General features: G+C 42.2%; 1 protein-coding gene across 6 annotated transcripts in view; it reads right to left on the bottom strand.

Annotated features, from left to right (window-relative positions):
* Positions 1-367: 367 nt before the first annotated feature.
* ADAM23 (ADAM metallopeptidase domain 23) overlaps positions 368-22871 on the bottom strand; it is a 151839-nt gene continuing 129335 nt past the window's right edge. For 2 of the 6 annotated variants that reach the window (XM_070242154.1, XM_070242156.1), the window contains exons 25-26: positions 15827-15917; positions 368-4643 (exon numbers count right to left, since the gene is read on the bottom strand). In XM_070242154.1, coding sequence (XP_070098255.1) covers positions 4595-4643; positions 15827-15917 — 140 coding nt within the window. In that variant the 3' untranslated portion in view covers positions 368-4594. Of the gene's footprint in view, positions 4644-11578; positions 11670-15826; positions 15918-22871 lie in introns of all 6 variants that reach the window. The other 4 variants (XM_023622491.2, XM_001918018.6, XM_070242155.1 and 1 more) reach the window with 2 other exon arrangements.

Genomic DNA, 22871 nt, shown 5'->3' with positions numbered 1-22871 from the left:
CCAAGAATTGTCTTCTGTTCCTTCAATTGCCAGGAGTTGTTCCTAGCATAGAGGCTGAACAAATATTTGTTGAGTGAATAAACTAATGAGCAGAAGTCTCTAACCCTGGTACCTTAACCTCAAGGGTGCCTATCTTAAATGTCAGAGTCACCTAGGAATTCCACGTGAGCAGATAGATTATCTACAGGATGATTCACGTCCAATTCAACTGCAGGGCTGCAGCTCTGTTACCTAGGGAGTCTCTGGTTTCTGGGTCTCTGTTCTCAGTCAGCTACCAGGGGAGCAAGGAACTTACTTCAAGGTTAACCTCAAAAAGAGAATGGCTTAAAGGAAAACATATCAAAAAAATCAGATCATCCCTTTAGAGTCCAATATAAATGACACTTTAATATGCTTTCTTATTTAAAGCATCATATTCATGTTATTGTTTCTGTATTTCTTTTATTACACGAAATGACACGGAAACAAATGAATTATGGTGACCGGACATAAAATTTACATAAGATTCTTCAGACCTGGGAAGAAGAGGCTCTTTGAGGGGAACTTTCGCTCATGCTGTTAAGTTTGGACTTTATCCTACAGGAAAGGAGGGCCCTGCAAACTGCCACCCGAGGAATGACGTGTCAGACTGGCCTCTCTCTGTGTCGGTACCACAGATACAGTGAGACACACCCAGCTGCTGAGGCCAAACCAAGGCAAGGCTGTGGGCAAGGGGAGACACTGAGACACACTCCTGATGAGGAATATTAGTTGATGCCCAAGTCCACGTGAGGTGTGAGGAAATACTTCCCTTCGAATGTTTTGATAGCACGGTTTATATAACCAAATACTTCCATTTCCTTCATAGCCTGATTGTAAATTAGGTACCAGCTCAAAAGTGTGGATGTTACCACTAGTCATTTCCTCTTTAAACTCAGAAGAGACGCTAAAGAAAAAAAATTGACAGTGGTATGATCCTAAGGTGTTTTTTTCCCCTGATTTATAAAAAGCAAAGCATTTCCAATAAATCCCATGAAACTGAATCCTAATCAGGAGTATATTTATCATTCATCAGAGATTTTATTTTGCTCCATTGACATTAAATTTTGAGTGAGCCTTTGATCGAGAGACCGGTGCTAAAACTCTTGATGATATCAGATGCACGGCCACTTAACCAGACGGGAGGACACAGAAAGAGGGTTGAAGAAAAATGATCAAAGTATAAAGCTACAACATTCTACGTTAACAAAAGTTTTAATATACACTTGACTAAAAGATGCATACAATGACTACTGAACCTCCGCTCACAGGCAGCCAACAAGATATGGATGAATTTATTAACTTCAAACAAAACTTCAGGTTGTGCACTTAAACTACAAACCATTTAAAAATGAAAATTAACAATGGAAGCAACAATTACTATAAAATATGATGGGATGACCTTAAAGAAAAGATTCAAGTATTGTTTGTAAAATTCTTCAGACACTAGTCTTTGAAAAGTTTGTGCATTTCCCACCTTTGCATAGTAAAAAAGAAAAACAAAAACAAAAAACACACCTACCACTCAGTAAAACTCCACAGCTGTACGTGATCGTGTTTCATAACATGCACCTATGTGTACTGCTCGTTTATCTAGAAGGAGTAGCTCTCATCCAGTGGGCTCATGCAGGATCCCAGGTGAGCAATGAAGTGAGCGCAGGTCTCCTCGTCCAGGTGTCGCTGATTAATGCGCCAAAAGTACAGCAGGTGAAATGGGGGCTTGTGGTCACTTCACACCAACTCTCGTCGGGGGACATTAAACAGCGAGATGCTCGGCTTTGAGCTCAAATTAATAAAAGGGAGTATTCACAGCACAAAAATCAGCAAATGAATAGCACGTGCAAGAGAAAACACAGCAGTCTGAAAATAGCTGACCTCAAACCACCTCAAACCATCCTAAGCCATTGCTGACGGCTGTATGGTGGCAGCACCTTTCCTATTCGCGCACACAGCTTAAAGCTTGTGGTTTTTACAGATACACACAAATAATTTAACATTGGAGCACAGGTTTGGTTACCTATGAAACTGCCAGTGTGACAAAAAGTTACACTGGACGTTTGCCATATGTACATAGTATTGGGGACCACTGTGGTCGGATTTAAAACATAACATCGCACATTTACAATGTTGTTTGTGAAATGCTCGAAAGTCAACAATAGACATTTAACTTGTTTTGTAACCACCGTGGGTTTGTGTCTGTTCAGTTGCCGTGGTGCCTCTGGAACAGCAGTGGACATGTATGGCGTACTCAGCAGCGGCTGGGTATCCGCCGGCGAGGAGGACCCAGCCACAGACAGACACAGCCGATGCAGTGACAGGAAGATGCCGAGCCATCTGAGTCTCCTCCAGCTGGAAGAGCCACTGCCACAGGTAGAGGGATACACCTTGCCCCATGAAACCAAGAGCAAGGCTGATAAACCATGCAGACAGCCCTGTTACTACAGTCAACGCACACAGCCAGTTCCCGAGAATGCCTGCACGCCTGTGTAGCACCTGGCACTCAGACAGCAATAACAGGTCGAAGATGTTAGGTTACAGCCTGTTGTGTTACATAGAAATCAAGGGTTCGCTCTATGGTTGTGACACTTCCACAATTAAAGATATCTGGGGGAAAATCCCACTGTTTCAAGCAGCACATTTTTAGGACATAATCCTTTGCAAAGTCAAAGCAAATGCTGTGAAACGAGTGGCGTGAATCTTGCTGAAAAGGGTCTTAAAGCTAAACCTAGCAACGGATTTGGCTGTCAAGGAGAAGGGAGTAGTAGATCACATGTCCTGTTCCTAAAAAAGAGGGGCTTAGAGAAGCACGGGCTCCCGGGGGGCTGCAGGCAGGCTCAGCTCCAGACGGCTGCCCCTGCAGGGGTTCACTGCAGTCTGCACATTCCAAACACAGCTGGGACCAAATTTCTTCATTCAAGTATTCCCTTAACACTTGAACAGAAGCTCTCTTGACCATAAATGGAAGAAGTCAGTGAAAGTGAAGTAAACTGAGAGGGACTTGGGGACCCGGATTCCACCAGCAAATCTGCCTGGAGGAGGGAGAAGGGGGTTTGTAGACAGTGGAATCCCCTTAGAACCCAGGGCAGCAGTGCACGGACCAGCAACACAGTGCGGGCCAAGCCAGGTTTTCTGAAAACAACACACAGAATTAAAACCTATTGTCACGATGCTCGCAGAAGGCGACGGCCGCTCCCGGTGCCAGCGCGGTTTTACAGTGCGGCTCTACCAGACGTGTTTTGAGGCAGGAAGATGAAGCAGGGATGAAATATTGACAATAATAGATATGAATAAAATGGGAAGCTTAACTTTTCCCCCAACCTTTCAACATTTAAAAATTATTTTTTTATTTAAGGCTTTAAGTTTCTCCTCCTTTCACATTAATGACAGGGAAAGAAAATTGTCAAAATCAAAAACGAGCCTCATGAGGTTGGCACTTCTGTGAGTGATTTGAGGGTGTCTCCGTTCTCACGCCGCACACACACACTTCTAATGACAGCAAAACTTGAGGGGCTTGTCAGGGCGTGTATTTGCATTTACACAAGTTCTGTGGTTTTAATTTGGGTTATTTTGTTGTTTGTGTCCCCCCACCTTTCATTTCTTTTTGGATTCAAGCATTTCATTTTTAAATTGCACCTGTTTTGTGTCCAAACTCCCTGCATCAGTGGCTACATGTCTTTTTTAAGCAAACCCAACAATCATCGTACAACATGTTACAACAGAGAAGGACAGACAGAGCAGAAACAGAGAAAAGAAACCAAAAGGATGGGGAGCCAACCGGTAAACTCGGATTTACAGGGCACCTTTACAGGGGGAATATTTCAATACAGACAAGTGAAAATGAGGTGTCAAAATCGCTTATTTCCATATTTACATTTATAAAAGAACTATACAGTAGCATCATTGTTCATATTCCAGCTCCCATTTCCAAAGGATGCTCAGTCCAGGAGAGAAAACACCGGAGAGTGAGTCAACCAGAGCAGGGCCGTGTGCTCCTCGGGCCGGTCCAGACCGGGGTGGGCGGCTCCCCTGCTCTTCTTTCCCTTCACAGAGGGGAGGGTCAGGTGCAGGTTTTGCTGTGGACTGGCTTGCTAGCTGCTGTAGGATGTATGCCATGCAGTTTTTACCCTTTCGAAAATTAGATCTTCATGCCACTGGAGTGTGTCATTGGTCGGAAAAGGAAAAACAAAATCATGCCAAATCATTTAGAAGATATTAAGTGCCAGCAGGCTGAGGACAGAAAAAAATCATTTGCTATTTTTTAATGGTCCTTTTATTGCACTTAATTTTTTGTTGTTCCTTCTTCCTTTAGCTAGAAAAAAAAAGATTCTGAAATAGTTCTTTTTATAACATTGTCTTTTGCCCCTTTTGATTGACAGGTGGGGGGAGGGGCTCTCTGAAATTATTTCCAAAAAGCAGAGTTTTCTTTTACCCCATCCCTGTCGCCCCAACTTTAGTTCTGTAGTCATTACCACCCATTGTTCCCATTTACAGACTTAACAGTTCCGGCAACGTGGCTGCAAGTGTGTCACACCCACAGCGCCACCGTGCAAGGTGCCGGTCATCCAGGGCCGCCGCTTCAGATGGGGCCTTGCTGGGTGGGATCGAATCTCCTCTTCTTGACATTTCTTCCAGAGTGCGTCAGAAAAGGATGCAACAGAGGGGAGAAATCCACAATATTAATCAGACGATGATGAGGGGATGATGCAATGACGACAAGGCTAGCTCCAGAGCACGGTAATCAGCTCACACCAACGCAGATTTTCCAAAAGAACGTGAAACTGAAGCGCAGAACAGCCTGCAGTTTCGAGCGTCCTCACATCTCCGCAAGAGGAGCCCCATTTGTGAAGACCCTAAACAAGCTTCAAGTTGTTCATTTTAAAGCACTGGCAGCCTCAGCAGCCCAATTTGTCTCTTGATTCAGAAGTAGATGCCACAGCTAATTTTGACTAGACGAGAATTATTACAGGGCTCTTCCACTGGGCGGGCTATTAGGAGAACTAAGCAAAGCTCGGAAGGTCTTGTGGATACTTCCTTCCAGAAGTCGAGAGCTCTGTGTCAGTGGCCTGGCCTTTGCCCTGGAGGCAGAAAGCCCTGTCTGCTGTTCTCCGGCTGCCCTGGGGTGTGAGCTCTTACCCTGCTATGGAACAAGCACGTTCATATGCAAAGGGCGGAAACCAGAGTGCACAGTGAGACAGCACACTCCAAGGAGAATGGACACGGGCTCGGGTTAGTTAAGCAAATGCAGCAGTTCAGCTTAGTTGAAATAAGCGAGTTACAATGCCTTGCTCACAGTGTCCAGTCTCCTAAAAAGTGGTTCCTATGTTTAAAAGGAGAAAAGAAAGAACCAGCAAGACACCACAAGGCAACAACAAAAGTTGGTTGCAACCTCCCCATGGTCTGGCTTCATGTGGGGCATCAAGCAAGAGGCTCATGCACTTGGTCTGCGCACCGGGCGGGTGCAGCACAGCTGCCACCGAGGCGTCATGCAAACTGGGACCAAGGAGTCCCCAGGACCCCTCACTCCCCTGCCCACCCACTCAGGGCCAGCTGGATACCCTCATAGCCCTAAGAGCCAGAGGGTCACAGGACACTCCTCTTCTGCCGGAGCTCATTCAAGATAAGAACAACACGAGAGCTTGAAGTATATAAAAAGACACCCTGCAAAGTTCTTATTTCACCCAAGACGACCACTTTGATGCTTCTCTTTTGAAATATCAAATAGAAAACTCTTTAAAGAAAACCTCCTTTTTGCTAATGTTTTCAGTCATGGCCCAAGCATGTGGCCACTGGCCTGGCAGGCAATCTTCGGCAGCAAAAGCTGTTTACCACAGTGCCGCCTTTTCCTCACCACCCCCGCCCCTCAGAATCTACATTCTTGAAAGCAGGTGTTGTGGACCTGCCCAGGAAACAGGCAGCAGCAAGAGGGACCTCCCAGCATGTGTCTGTCACTTGGGAGCACAGGGTCTGCGTCTCTACCCATGCTCACAGCCCTGGAAGGTCCATGGAGGAGGAACCACACTTCCTGTGAGGCAGGTGGGGAGAAACAGGGACTGCTTGACCTTGTGAGATGACCCTGAAGGACCAGGGACCCAGACAACACAGCGGTGTGTGGCTGGAACTCCAGGGAAGTGTTAAACTGACGTCTCCTCAAAGAAAATGAACGTCGAGGAAAGACCTCACTAGCTAGCGCTGTGCATGTACACGACTATATGGCCCACATCAAAATTCCTTTATTCAAATTCAGGGAGTCGGCTAACAGCCATGTCCACGGTCACAACGGCAATCCAGTTCATTTTCAAATGGAGATATGAAATTCCATCTCAGCCTGGTATCCAGGCAACCTCCAGTGTCCAAAAGTTTCTGCTCCATTTAAAAGTCAGTTTTTGAAGCTTAGGTTGCACTTTTTTATAAAAAACAATGTTGTCCAGGGTTACTGGGCTCCCTGGTTAGACCAGGAGGCCAGGCCACCCTGTAGAATCATGCCTTTCTATGGGGAAAGGGACCCTGAATATCTACAGGGATTCCAGGACCCTGTTTCCTCCACTGATCCCAGCGGGGCGGTGTGGAGCCCCATGGTGAGGACAGACAGAGACACCCCCGCGCAGGGTGACTTCAAGGCTCCTCAGTGTAAACTGCAGAACTGCTAGGGGCCACTGCGTGTTGAGAACTGCCTGTTCTGAGCTTTCTCTATGAAAAGAAGTCTCGTTCTATGTGAATGTGAAAGCACAACTCTCACAGCCAGGTGCCTGCAGCTTTCCCTCCACAGCTGTCTCCTCTGAAAACCCTCTGCCCCCGGGACTCTGCAGACAGTTACCTTTCTCATCAAAACTTATGAAGTATTTTTGGATCATTATAATATAGTAGCATAATCCATAAACCTTGCATGGACCCAGTTTTCACCAATTTTTACTACTTCTGAAAAAACCTGTACCCTTGTCTACAATATATATTATACTATACACACATCTACACAGAATTAAAACCAAGCTCTCCAGGTGACTGTAACCATCTTGGAGTTGTAAAGCCTTCAGATCTGTTTTCACAGGTATGTACTTATCCACCACTATCACCTCTTTATCTTTCCACCAAAAGTCACTGCCCCCCGACCAAGGAGCCCTCGCCCAACTCCTCCTAGGCCACCTCAGATTGAGTCCACTTCCCCAGGGGGTCCGGGGACTGTACTGGGTCTTCCTGGCCAACCTGGCACGACTACAACCCCCTAGGTCTGAGTGAGAATGTGCCTCGCCCAGGAGTGACAGGTACCAGGGAGACCAGGCTCCTTAACAGACACCGGGACATGGTCCTGGGATCAGATAAGCTACAGTCTGGTTATCCTCCTCACAGAAAGACCAGCTAGAACTGATTCCATCTCCTAATTCTGCAAAAATCAAAAGCCAAGAGAAAAAAGAGAGACATTTCCTCTTTTGAGAAAATATAATTAGCAATATTAAGTTCCTTTCAAATTTCATCCAACTTGACCTTCAAACAATTCAGTTAACTCTCCTTGTGGTAATCCAGACATGGTTCTTTAAATTTCACTTATGCAAGTACCTTTTCTTTTAGTCTTTTCTTTACGCTGTTCAACCAAACGGAACACAGGCCAAACCGAATCTCTCAGAGCCAAAGTCAGGTTCAATAAGAACTTGTAACCCAAGTTACTTCTGATAGAGAGGAAACTATATATGATAATTACACAGACTTATTAAACCAACACCTTTAATGTCGGGAGCAGTTCTGCCAGGGCAGTACGGCCACTACTGCCACCGAATCCCACGGAGAGAGCGAGTGGTGGGGTGGTGGGGTGGTGGGGTGGTGGGGCGTGGCAATGGGGGCCCACAGCCGGAGACATTATGAAATGGGTGGAAGAATGCAATAATCGTCCGAAATCTTGTGATCTGAATTGTCGACCAACTATGTCACTGTCACTTTCAAGTTCTTTTCCTACCATCACCTAGAATTTTTCTTTCCTGCTGCCATCACCTATGGTGTTGATATACTTTCATGTGCATGTAAATGACTATACTGCTCACATCTTAAGTCCTGCATTCAAATCTAGGGAATGCCAGATAAAAAGCCACGTCCAAGGTAATGACAGCAATTCTGTTCATTTTTAAATGGAGATAGGAAGTTCTCTTTTTATACATTTGTCACCTTTTGTAAGCTGTGGGAAGATGCTACTAAACGATCTTTCAATCTACTTGATTTTTCTCTATGTCTACTAAAGCAACAGCTCTAATAATCCAGTCGAGTAGCATTATCACTCAACACTGGACAGAGGCCATGAGTCACCACATCAACCCGCAGGGAGGCTGCAGCCCTCTGCACCGCAACACAGGGCTCTGTCCTGCAAGTGGCAATGCAGAGGAGAAGGAGCGCGGGGTGCGTGTAAACAGACGCAGACATCCGGAAAAGGTGGGCCCGCCGGGGTGGCAAGGGCCGATGTGTATGCTTCCCTGGACTGCTCAGAGAAAAGCCCTAAGACCCTAAAGAATGGGCATCTATAGACTAAATCATCCCTTAGGATCCTCATAGTTGTGGAATGTCGGGTTAACTGAAGTCACTCAGGTGTACCCACCACATGACCCAAGAGATCAGAATTTGTTAAAACAAATAACCTACCAAATAAAGCGTTTTTGTCTTCTCAGGATTTCCCCAACCTGGCTTACGGAAGTCTCGTCTGCATTAACCAAAGCGTTCAGACTCTACTACTCTGCTAAAAAGAAGTAATCTAAATGTATATTATTTTTTGATGACAATCTTGATAAATCTTTATCATCACTTCACACACACAGACGTGCACACATTCACACACACATGCACACTCACATATGCTTATGCTTTTACCACCTATTTCAGAGGAAATGCAGTTTAAGAAAAGAACTATAAAGAATGGCAGACAAGGTCCGGGGTCAGAGCACAGCTGTACTTCCCATTTACACTCCGACAGGTCACGTATGGTATGACGCTTCTTCCACATCTAAACTACTCAGTGTGACACCTGAAGAAACGTGACGTTAGGAGAAAGCAGTACTCCCCTGGGGAAGTTAATAGACTTTCCTTTAGTCTAAAAGTTTATGTACCCTCAAATTCTTCAGGCTACTTTGCTAATTTCTCTTCTAGTAATAAAAGCCTGATTTCAGGAGGGATTTCCAATAAAGGTATTTAGAGCAATCTTTTTTACAAACTATTTTCAATTTCTGATTCTAAAGGAAACTCTCTTGTAGCTACATCGAACTCAACGAAAAACTCAGTGTCATCTCAATTAGCAAATAATTGCCCTTCCAAATCATCTCTAGACTCATAATCTCCAAAACTCCGAGTGGTGGGAAAATCTAGACTTTCTCATCCAGCATTCAAAGCCTTTTCTTGCAAGGCAGAAGGAGTTACTTAATGTTTAATACAAACCACATTGCTAATGTTAAAATCTAAAGTAAATTAAAACCCTCTTGGTTAGCACCCAGAGCAGCAGCTTCTCAAATTGAAACTGCTAAAGTTACATGTCCAAGATCTTGCCTTCCTTTTTTGTTTCAGGACATAAAAATATTTATTTCACACTCCTGTGTGCCTTCTGCGAGGTTTTCCATTAGGGTAATGATTAGGGCCATAGGGCATGGGAGGGGGCCGACAGCTCAGCGGGACTCATGCCCGCACGACAGTCCCCACAGAGGCTGTTTCTCCCCTCACTGTGTCTGTCTCCCACGCCTTTTTTTCTATTCTTCTGATGACTAGACATCTCTCTCAGATAGAATCTGTACGGCCTGATCCACTTATATACACAGTGATAAAGCCTGTTCCGTTTTTCCCCAAAGAAACATGCAATTCAAGCTGTGAGCTAGGCGAGGCCACTGTTTTGAGGTCCTGCTACAGAATAGCGCTCTCATCTCCAAATGCTGCCACGGTAAATTTGTCACTGCAGTTTGCTGGGGGGCCAAGATGCACAGTAGACTATTTTTCAGGCCTTTGAAAAGGAGGTTTCCTAATGCCAAGGAGGCATAAGCCTGGGCAGGAGCCAAATTTATTTTTCTTGAGGCATATTCATGAAAAAGTTCCAGGGAGCATTATACCACAATAACAGATCATGGAACTACCATGACGTGGTAATGAGGAACTGAGAAAAGCTTCCACTGGGATAGGGCCCGCCCAGATAAAGCGTGTCTTTCCTCAGGTACCACATAAGTGACTCATTATCTGAGTGATGTCTTGCGAATGCCATAACAAGAAATGCCAATGTGAGCAGCCCAGTGTGTGTGTGTGTTTTTGAAAACACACTGATGCCAAAATTACCATTTCACCAAACAAGTGTGAGTTTATAAATGTCTGTAGAAAAGAAGCACCTTTTGATAACACCTTTCCAAGTTGAAGCCACTCAGAAACTTGTAGGCTTACTCATTAAATATTGACAACAAAATTAGCAGAACACATTGAATTTATTTAAATCATTTTCTGGCTTGTTTTTCTTTCATAATCAGCTTCTAATAATAACATTTTAGCTGGTTTAGATATAATGAATACAGGATCCGAAATATAAAATAAAACAAAGTTCATAATTAAGGCAATTAGATAATTCAGGCCAAAAACTTCCTCTATTGAATAACCAGATGGAGGCAAAGTGGGTTTTGAATTTGGGTGATGGTCTTATTTCCCATTTAAATTTGTTTCTGCAGATCTGGTTGAAGCTGAGTTTATCATGGGGAGTATCTGGAACAGCGTGTCTTCTCTGCAAATCATAATCATCAAGTCATTACAGCAGGAAAAGACACAAAAACCAATTATCCAGCGAATCCGAGGTATGGAAACAACCAAACTAGATAAATCAGGTTTAAAAATTTTCACCATAATTAAGGTTTGTTTGTGATTATCTGGCTTGTCTATTTAAACAAACTTAGTTTGGTGATCAACGTATGCTGCAAACTAAAAGGTCATAACGAAAACACCAGGCAAACCTGTGAATACTAACAGTTAATTAGAAAATATCAAGTGTGACAAAGCCAGATTTCAAACTCCAAAGTGAAATGAATTCAGTAGGTTATGGCATTAATGAAAATATTTTTTTAGTTTGTTTTTATAAAATAATGAAGCTTTTCAAATCACAAAGCTACAGATATTATGTTACATGTGAAAAACAATGATCAAACGGTTACTCAGGTTGTGAAATTTTCAAAATGTCAATGGAATATAAACCAGTTTTAAACAGACAGAAGGAATTTATATCTACCCATTTCCAACTACGTATTTTCCTCAGTTATCCGTGTAGAAACAAATGTGTCTCAGAACGCTTGCTCCTAAAAGCTAGAGCATCTTCTCCTGAAGGACTTCTACCTCATTCTCCTTAAAGTAGTACAAGTGAACTCCTTCCACATTTCATGTTTTCCTACTTGCCTGAGGATGGCATTTGAGGCTCCACGTTTCTCCTTTTCTGACCCAGTTTTGAATAAAAATATTTATTTTTAGCATTTTTACTGTTAAAACTTGAAATCTTGTAGCAGGAACTCAAAACTCGGTTATGTAAGCAGAAAAGAGAAGTGCCAGAGCCACGGAGAAGACATGCGGCGTTGCTTACTTAAATCCCCATCCTGTGCCCCCAAGGACAATAGCTGCTACCAGGATGGCACCAGCGATGGAGCCTATTATGAGATTGGTGGCACTAGGACCTGTGACAAAGGATCATGGGAAGAAAGTTGTATGAGCCAACCATCTTCATCAGCACAAGGGAAAGGCAGACAAGCGGTTTCAGGAAGTAAACACCCCGAGTAACAGATCGCTGAACACTTACGTCACCTTTTTCGATTAGCTCAATCGTGCTTTAAATGCTGTGGACAGCGGCTGCTGGGACCTGTATGCCCTTAAATCTACAGTTCTGCACCATCGACAGTTAGGTTCTAGTACATTCACCTTCTGCAGAACTCAAAGCAAATATGCCCCCACCGCTGTCATGGCCCGTCTTCTCCTCCTCCCCTTTCCCAGCATCACGAATCGAACAAGGAAAAGAGCGCGTAAAGACACAGCTGCCTCAGACTTAGTTCAATCTGACTGGCAAACGAGGGCACGAAAAGAAGGAATCACGAGCTGCTCAAGAGCTCTTCCAAACAGCACACGAAGTTGGGTGAACGCTAAATTTTTTATGCCCCCGTTGGAGACCATTAAAATTTAGAAGTCAGAAGGAGGTTACCAATAAACATCTGACTTTTGAAGCTTTCCTCTCAAAGACAGATGTTCTATCTCAAAGATAGACAGATTTCTCAAAGGACCTGTACGGTGTTTAAGCAGCCACATGGGGGTCCAAAGGCGAGATATAAAGGAAGCATAAAACTCAGTTGGGTAATTTTGAGCAAATGGAAAAAAGATTCCTTAGGCTCAACTGAAACCATCTTTCACATCCCCATTTGAAATTTGAGGCTTGGAGGTAGGAGGAAAGAAGGGAGCAGGAAGGACAGCCAGGAAGAAAACACAAAGTGGAGTTTCTGTCAATTGTTTAAGAGCTGACACGTGTCACAGGACATCCTCTCCACGCACATGGAAAACACCTTAGCTCACTATTTTTAAATGTAAGCAACATTAACTTAATACAAGAATCATCTTAAATATCGCATTCCTCAGGATGCTAATATGCAGGTACAGTGCCCTCACAGCAAAATACTTTACTCCTAACTATACATCCCTGTTCCACGAGTCACAAGGCCAATTTTGGTAGTTCCCTTAAAATTCTCGGGTTTGTGTATACATTCATTTCTGTGTAAAAAATTCTCTTTTCTGCTCACATCAGTGCCCTCGGCTGCGTACATAAATGGATGCCACTTCCAGCAGCACTGTAATCGTCTGCGGCATGTGGTTTGCTCAGAGACCACCCAGCGCCGTGGGCGTGGGTGCAGAGTGGGGTCCGCGATGTAGTCTCTTCAGGCCCCTGGGCGTGGACTAACCACTGAGGTTCACAGAGCCCAACTCTCGTGGCTTTAGAGACACACCATGATCCACAACAACAGCAGGCTGGGCACTGTAGATTGAGCACGTCCCACATGCCAGGTGCAGTGCTAAGCACGCGACAAGTATTAGCTCACTTGATCCTCACAAACGCCAGACGCCGTAGGAACCATGACTCTCCCTGTTCACCAAGTGAAGAAATAGAGGCTTCTGAAGCTTCCTTAGAGACAGAGGCAGATTTGAACATAGCTTCGTCTGACTCTAAGCTTGTGCTGTTAATCACGGGTCAGCAGACTAGAGCCCACAGGCCGAGGCTGGCCCCACTGCCTGTTTTGCAAAGCAATGCTCCTGGAGCACCCCGACACTCATTCATTTACATGCTGTTTACAGCTGCTTTCACGCAAGGTCGTGACAGGCCTCTGGTGACCTGCAGGGCCACACCATTTACCATCTGGCCCTTCACAGAGAGTCCTCCAGCTGCTCTAATGTAACGGGATTCCATTTCTATGTACTTCCTCCCCACAGTTTTATAGGGAATACAATTTTGAAACAAACACTTAAAATGTATTTCTATCGCCATGTACAGACTCTGTGCTTTGACACGATTTGCACTCTGCTAGCTCAGAAAACACAGGTTGGGATTCGAGTCAATACATAATCCATGAGAAATGATTCCTGATTTGCAATTATAAACTAATGAGAAATAAAAGCCAAACAAACAAAACAGAACAAAACAAGAAAAACAACCTCTGTCTGTGGAATCCTTAGCGGCTAGATGAACATCACACTATCAGTTAAACGAGGAAGTGCTACAATGATCTATATTATACTATGTGGATTCTATTTTTAAAAAAACTATATTTAGCAATTATGGCAAAATTTGGAATTTGAAGGAGAAAAGTCAGTAAACTAATAGACAAAAACAGTGCATAAACCAGGAATAATAAATAACAAATCTATTTTTAGAAAAAATATATATACGCTCACACGGACTTACCTGTCACAACCAGAAATAGCCACAAACCAGCAATGCTGGGAGGGAGGGACGACAAGGAACGCTGGGAACAGGGACGACGCTTCCCCAGAGGGGCCGTGGCTTTGCATGCCACCCCGACTCGCAGGGGAAACCACTCAAATTCGTCCCTTCAGTTGGTACATGGCAGCACACCACAGTTACGGCCAAATAATAATATAAAAACGGAACTGGGATGATTTTTAGAAAACTATCTTCAAGGAGGAACTTCATAAATGTATATATAGCATTTCCCCTGGAAAAGGAATCTTACTTCTGTATATAATCCAGTCAACAGACCCAAGGTGAAATTTTACAGGACAAAGTTCTTGTTTTCTCTAAATATTTGTTAAATATCTAAACATCTGTTAAAAACAAATAGCTTTCGCAGTATTTCTAGCTTCCCCTGGGCTAAGCGGCTTCACAGTCCATCCTGACGGGATGTGAGTTAGAAGACCCAAGTCTAGCCGAATCGCTTCACTCCAGGGACAGAAGGTCCAGGCCGTCTTCGATCCCAGTGTGACCCACAGCCCTGCGGCCCTCTCAATGCGATTTCGGTGCCTGGGTCTCCCCGACCCAGAACCAAGGAGAGCACCTGTGTGCTGCCGCCCTGGAGGCTGAGGAGGAACGTGTGTGCCGGCAGCGACATGCCGCGTTTGGGCTGCTTGAGGAGACGGTATCTGGTGACTCCTTAAGATAGTAGTAATTCATTCCCGGGCCACTGTGAGTGTTACCACCACAGAGAACGGAAACGACAGCACGTGAAGGGGTGTTTCTGTCATTTGTAAATGCCCTCACTAGAGAGAGGGAAAAACTCAGGAGTCTACAGATTAGCGATTTCAAAAAAGCAACATCGCGTGGAGAACTGACAGCTATTCTGAGGTGGTGGATCCAGAACAGAGCAACCTGAGTAAAGGCACCAGGAGAGCTGCGTTTCTGTAAGAGGCAAGTGGCATAAAATGCATCTATTCATACACTGGTTACTCTTAAGGCAAACACGCCAGATAATTTGCAACTGTTCACTGACGGTTCTGAAGGTTTGGATTAAATGTCTTTTTATTCTTAATGCTCCTTGCTCCCAAATATTTATGTAAACTTCAAATTTGAATTATTATTATTTTTTACTGAGGAAGATTAGCCCTGGGCTAACATCTGTGCCAATCTTCCTCCACTTTGTATGTGGGACTTCGCCACAGCATGGCTGACGAGTGGTGTAGGTCCGCGCCTGGGATCTGAACCTGCAAACCCAGGCTGCCAAAGCAGAGTGCATGAACTTAACCACTGCATCATGGGGCCAGCCCCTCAAATTTGAATTATTAACTATTTTATAAGAAAAAAATAAAGGCAGTATCCAAAATGTCTTCCTTTTTTAAAAAAAACCTAAGCTGAAGCCTCCTGTATCACTCAATAAATGGAGAAAACGACTATCATTTGGATTATCTTTAAAAGGAGCTACCACTGTTGATAATGCCTAGTGTGTATGTGGGTCTATTTGACCAGTGAAGATTAAATTCACTATAAGAATCTTAAGAAAACACTTCTATAAAAGAATTTTTGCCAATAGTAAAAAAAAAAAAAAAGATCTGTAGCTAAAATTACTTTTGCAAGTGGAGGAACAAAGGAAGATTTGGCCTGTTGCCTTCATTGTGAAGACCCCGCAAGCACCCCAGCCTTATTTTATGCCCCACATTGTTCCAGACAGGAGAAGGCTCCACACTGCACAAGCAGACCACGCGACACAAACACACCCAAATCACACCACAAGTTGCGCGACCACAGGAAACAGGTCAATGAGACAAGACACGGGGGTCAGGTGCCAGGGGTCAGCTCACACCCCAGGACCCAAACAAACACTCTGAAACTCACAATGATGCTTACTCTATTCCCCACCCTGTGCCTCCAAAAATCACCCCCAGGGCCAGAATGGTGCCCGCCACAGCACCTATCAGCCTGCTGGTGGCCATGCTCACTGCGTGGAGGGAAAACGGAGATGTTTTAACAAAGGAAACACTTACACACTGATTTCACTAACATACAACATAATCTACTCAGGAAATGCTTTGAAAGTCAGCTAAAGACTGAGATCTTTGCTTTAAGATTTGAAATTAAGATCTACATACACATTACAGATATTTGAGGATAATTTTGAATTTACCTTCAAACTCCACAAACCCTACTTAAAAACATAATCTCTTACAAATACTTTTAAACCCTTAACTAACCCAATTTGAGTTAAACGTCCTACAAGGAGTGAGGTAAAATTAGAGTGTAATTGAAATTGCATAACAGCAAATGTGTGTTTTAATTACAAAATAAATCATTACTATACTTTTCATAAATTTCTTAAAGTGTAAAATATGCCCAGGAAGCTATATCGTTCTAAAATTCAGAACTCATCATTCAATTTTGTTAAAATCCTTACACATTTAAAACAGAGCATCTTTAAAATTAAATGCATTTTTACCTGGAAAACTATATTTCAAATAACTGCAATGTGTGGGCTTCTGTCACAGTATTCGGACAGTTAGCTTTTTGTTTATCCTCTCCATTGTATAAACTATGCACTGAGAGAAAGTTAGGGTCTCTGGGAAACTGCGAATTGCTTCAGACCACCCAAAGGCGGATGACCAAGTGGAGACACCCAATCCCCTCTTTTGTATCCTGCAAAGTGGGCGGGATGAGCCCCGGGCCCCAGGGTCCTCTCTGCACAGGCGGAGACATGGGAAGGCAGGTTATACAGGGTTGAGCGTGTCTGTGCGTGAAGCCCGCAGACATACACGCACTTCATCTCACATTTCTATGTGAGTCAAAAGTTCTGACTTCAATCACTTCACCAACAAACAAGTCAGCTTCAAGAAGGCTGCCTTCACACAGACTGCGTGCGAGGGGATACGGTCGAGGGGACACGGTAGGACAAAACAAAGAACCACGAGTCGGAGTCACAACTTTTTAAGGCTTAATGTTGGGCTCATTGATCTTTTTAGCTATATATTCTCCCAAGGAGAGAATCTTGGATCTCCAACCCTGGTGAGCACAATTACTTCATTTCATCACAGGGCAAATAATATGAGTGAGAGCTTTGTCACTAAGTAAGCACAAGCTGAGCTGTTTTTAAAAACAAAAAAAGATGGGGACACGACAGAAAACAGAGGAAGTCTCCTGAAAGCACTGATGGGAAAGGAAAGAAGACCAACATACAGGGTGGTGGTGATGTTTTCCAAATATGACAATATGTTCTCATTCAAAATAATCTAAACTATGGCTCAGATTTCCAAACTGTGGAGGCAAATACTGGGATGAAAGGTATTCCAGATATAATGCCTTATTCTTTTAAGACCTTAGAAAATCATTGCTTTCAGGATACTAAATTAACTAGGATATATTTTGTTATATATATATTATTTTTGCTTAAATTTTAGGCACTGGCTGTCAGAGCTAAAATACATGAGAATCCTAGTACCTCTTCAATTTTTATATAAGCCATATATGCTAAGTTACAGGGAACACACCCACACTCTGGTAAAATGTGACGCTAGATGAATGTGTATTAATTTTTTAAAAAATTATAGTAACTGTATGAATGATAAATAAAAATAACAATTTTAAAAGTCTTCTGTATTTGCTGCAGATGTAACTTCTCACTGCAGAATCAAGAGAAGTAGGTGATCCATCACACAGGTGTTAGAAACACAACCAGAGGAACAAGCCGTTTCTATAGATGCTTCAAATGTGTATTCGAGACAAACAGATATAGTCTGAAATATCCACTGACCAAGAATAATTATCTCCAAATTCTTCACTAAGTGCTCTCAACACCAAAGCAAGAGAAAAATAAGTGGGAAAATAGCCTTTTCAAAAGTATCCTCTCCCCTCCTCGTTCTCCCTCCCTCTACTACTAAATGGACGTAAAATCCATTTGATTCTTTACCGTGATACCTACCAGGGTTCTCTCTTCCAGGAGGTAGTGACTCAATCTGTTTTCAAACCGACACGGATTAATGGAGTGGCTCACGGGTGGGTGATTTTTACAGGGATGTATTCACAACTACAAAGAATTCACCTTCTCATTGAAGGAATTCCTTGGCCTTTGGGAGCCTGTGCTCTGGTTTCACTCCTGTACTAATTTGTTATCGCGTAATTGAAATTGTTCCCTCATTGATTCGTTATCTCCTAAAAGCTCTCTTCTCTCCCGGAAACTAGGTGCATGGTGATATCCCTTATTTTTCTTTCATCCTACCAAACCTGATGCTAGAACTCTTAAAGATTCTAGCTAATAACACAGTCCTCATATGAGGAACTTAACTTTGCTGCCCAACTCTTTGACACAGCTACCTTCCATCATAACTTGATTGTGGAAACTGTTCATTGCCTGGCAATACGTTTTCCTGTCTATTTCCATTGTTCGTTGGTTTATATTATTATTTTTAGTCTTGGTCCCTGTTATCTTGGGTCATATGTGCTAAAAGGTAGAGTTTTTGAAAAGCATATAATATCAAGATACAAACTATGAATTTTCTCCCTTTCTTAAGAATTTCTCTTTTATATGTAGAATTCTTCCACAGGGAAGGCACGCTTCAGACATTTTGAAATTGCGCTTTTGAATATTGGTGGGGCTTTTTTCCTTTTCTTTTCTTACTTTTAGAGCTTCTGAAAGAAAAAGGTGCATTATTTCGTCCATGGGATTCCAAGGAGCTACAAGCCTGTCCCACTTCACACGTCATAGGCAGGAGGCAGCAAAGTCACCATCTGTGCCCTATGGACCAAAGTTCTTTCTGCAGGAATTTATCATTTTGCTAAAACTTAAGATGAGAAATAAACACTAAATATACTCTTTATACTTTAGAGTATAATATTGGCATTACAAACAAGTATTTTATCTAGCTTCATATTTCAATATGTTAGACATACAATCAGATCTCCTTACTCTTTTCCATGAAAAAACCACAAAATTTTAAGTTCATTTTTGGTTACATTGGGACAAACGTCTAAAAGGATGAAAAATAAATTATTTCATATAGAAATATTATTTCAGCCAGTTTTACACTGTCAATGGAGGTTTTCTGAACTCAAACAAAATAAACTCACAGTGATTGAAAAATTTTTTAAACTTGGTAAGTTCTTCAGTTATTGACAAGGCCATTGTTAGTGAGAAAAACACCTCAGTGACACATAATCATACACAAGCGTAATCATATATATGATAATCAAAGCATCTCATATCTAATCATCTGAACTACAAAATCACAGAATTGTGCACTCACAAGGAAGTCATTGAAAAGATGTATGCAAAGGTAAACATAAACTCTAATACTCCTCAAGACATTAAGATTTAGAAATTATTGTTCTAATAATATAACACTTCCTTTGACAAGTAATGGATCAGCTGATAAGTTTCATCAGTACTTGGTTATTGCCTGACCCTTTCTGCTTATTACTGTCCTTTCTATCTCTCATTTGATGACTATGTCCTGATGAAAGAGTCTGACCACAGCTTCCCAGGAATGGTCTCTGCCCTTCCTTACCAAGGGAAACATTTGAGATGTTCCAGTTTCTTCTCTTCCCTCCTATAAGGGTGATGCAAACCATCCAGTGAAAAAAGTTCCACTGTATTCCATAATAAGCACCATGCCAAGTACAAATTGACAAAAATTACAGGTACTTGACATGGCTCTTGCTATAGCAGGTGGGAATTCTAGGTCTGTTAAACAGAGTTCAAACATATTCTACCCTTGTGGAACAAACCAAAATAATTTCTTTCAGTGAGTTCAGGGGAAACAAGTTCGAAGAATAGCGACCAGAAGAGTCTTTGCATGTGGCATGTGACAACGTAGAAAGAAGGAAGTAATACGTCATAGAAAATCTTTGTTTAAAAATGCTCGCTCACATGGTTTTTGCTTTGAGATCCTATTTATTCTCTTTTAAGAATTTTGATTTGAGAGTTTGGAGCAAATAATCTGGCATGCTTTAAATAGTGAGTCAACAGGGGACAACTTCAGTGAGTGCAGAGTGACTTCAGTGGCAACACTCTCATGGGTGTTTTAGTCCCGACCCAGACGGAGAGGTTGAATTTCTATTCTTCCAGGAACTTACAGTTAAAGATTAAAAAATACTCAAAACACATCAGTTCATTTCTGACATCCCGTGGAAACAGGGTCACAGAATTTGCCTTTATTTTTACTAATTTGGTCTTGATCCAAGGGGCTGCAGCTGGGTACAATTTATCTTTTATGCCTGTGTTCATGATAAAAAAGTCCATATTTTCATTTAACTTCTTGAATTTTTTTCTCCATAACAACGAAGTACACTGAAATTAAGTAAAACTAAGTATCTTTTCTTACCTTCTCACTGTGTCTATACAGAAAACCTTCCTCGATGGATATGATGGGCCAGAGAACTGTGGTGTTGTGCATTATATATGGCAAGCATTTGGGGAGGGCCCAAACTGTGCTCAGTAAGGCAGCTGCCAACCAAACCAATTCAACCGTGAGAAAGAAAATAGAGCATGCAGCTATAGAGAGAAACCTTGGCATCTCACACAGCTGTGAACCTACATCAAGAAAGTACTGATCGTTTCACTATCTTGAGTCCATTATCTGTAACTCTTCAGCAAGGCAATACGAGAAATGGACACTGATAAACTGAAATCAGCACTAACAGTCGGCATCTCCTTCACACACTCGAAGGGAAGGGATGCGATATTGATGGAGTGTCTACTATGTGCCGAAGATGTGCTGTCTTTTAAATAGTAGATAGTCAATAAATCTTTGCTATCTGGATAAAAATAGAAGTAAAGTACACAATTTCTCTCTTATCATCTTCTTTTAACCAGAATATCAAAAATAAACTCATAAAACTTACAACAAAGGGTTAAAGTATTGATTTCTGTTGTTTGCCATTTTACGAGTGTAATAATAGCTTTTTCTATACATACTAAAAAGGAATAAGTAAATATAGAGCTATTATTTAGTTGTATTAATTGCTTGACTTTTCTGAAAATCTAATAATTTACAATAATGACTGCTCTCCATTTATATCAATTAACGGCTTTTCTCAATTTAATCAGGATTAATAGATTCACGAGGATTTTAACCATTTTAGAACCAATGGGAACCTTTATTCTCAGGACTCTATTGTCTCCATTAAGAATGAAAACAGAGAGAAATTTACCAGAATGCTCATAACTGATTGCCTCTGAGTTGTGGGATTAAGGATGATTTTTAATTTTCTTTTTAACCTTTTCTGTATTTTCAAATTTTTCTACAATAAACATGTGTTACTTGAATGATCAAAAAGGTTATCTTTAAAAGATTATGTAGAATAGCATATTATTAAATGGGGAGAGAGCAAAAGAGAACAGAAGGCAGCTGTAGTATCCTCATGTCGAGGCCTCCTCATAAGGCTTCTAGGCACAGGTCGGGGAAAGAATGGGGACCAGATGAGCCAACGGTGAACAATCCCGTCCCCTACCTAGCGAGGCTGGACAGAGTCTACGCCACCTTAGCTCTGCTCACCTGTTCAGGCACCTTCAACATCACTTAAGGAAAAACAGCGAGTAGATCTTTAAGAGAATCACACCCAGGCGAGGAGAAAAACTTTGGAAAGAATGAACCTCTGCTTGTCTCATCTGAGCCTAAATCGTCTCTAAATCTAAGTTCTGAAAGTGGATCCAAGAATTTTTTGTTCTAGTTTTAAAGTAACAAAAGATTACATTTAAAGTGGAATTGGTTCCTTTTCAGAAATAGAAGAACAGAAATAGACTGTGAGGGTGTGATGAGGATTCGTCCAGAATTGTGATACCACAGGCCCATTAAGCAAATGCATGGAAAGTGTTTAACACACCCACTGTTACCGAACATCACACATGCACTCCACTCGAAACCAGCCCCTTCAGGAATTGAGGATTATAGAGCTTCACATGCTTTTGAAGTCATATTTTCCCAAATGGACAATACTGAAGTTCAGAGAGTTTAAATGAGGTTTCTCCCCAAACTAAGCAGATCAAAATACCCTATTTCTCTATGTATTTCTCCTACCTGCAGGAAAAAAGTATGATAGCTATTTATAAAATACTGCTAACAGTACCATGACAAAGAAGAACCTGATGTACATTGCCACTGGGGTACACCATTCGTTCCAGGAATCTCTCGGTTTCTCAGGCACAATGCTAGAGATGCTGTCATCAGCCTACTGCAGCTGATGACCTTTCTAGGTCTTTGAAAATCATATGAGGGGTTGGGAATGGGGAGAATAATCAGAAAGTGAATATTAATAATAATATTCATGATGAAGTGGACTACATTATAGCAGAATGTCATGGAAGAGAAGGGGTCTGGCATTGGGCCCTTGGCTCCTGGTCACCCGGGGAACCACAGCATGTCACCTGACGTCAGGGCCTGTGCGTGCTCACCTGCACACGGAGGGCGGTTCCCGATGGCCACTGAGACCCCTTCTAACTCTAAAATTCTGATTTCTCTCCTTTCAGTGGCTGATTAAAACAAAGTCCAGATCGTTCATGTTTTCTTTGAAGAATTAAAGTTCTGTGAAGAATTCCTAATCAGAAGTGTGTTCTCTCAGAGCAGGGCATTACAACTTCCCTCTAGAGGGACCCCCGCATTGAGGAATGGCCAGCGTCTCACGTCAGCCAAACAGATTTTATCTGTTAGAAAACTGGCATAGCCTGGACAAACCATCAAATGATTAACATTTGTAATTATGGAAAAGAATGAGGCTTAAAGGAAAGAAAGGAAATTGGTATATTTACTTCTTCCTAATCTCAATTCTAGACTAAGGGGTAATTCAAACATTTCTTTCAATATGATACACTAGAATCCTTAATTCTGCAGTAACATGAATTTGACATTTTAATGGCAAAAAGAGATATTCTTGTGTGTCTCCTCGCAAATCTATTAAGTTGTTATATTGG

Source organism: Equus caballus, chromosome 18 (genome assembly GCF_041296265.1).
Source record: "Equus caballus isolate H_3958 breed thoroughbred chromosome 18, TB-T2T, whole genome shotgun sequence".
Taxonomy (NCBI): Eukaryota; Metazoa; Chordata; class Mammalia; order Perissodactyla; family Equidae; genus Equus; species Equus caballus.
This window is presented reverse-complemented; position numbering and strand designations above follow the sequence as displayed.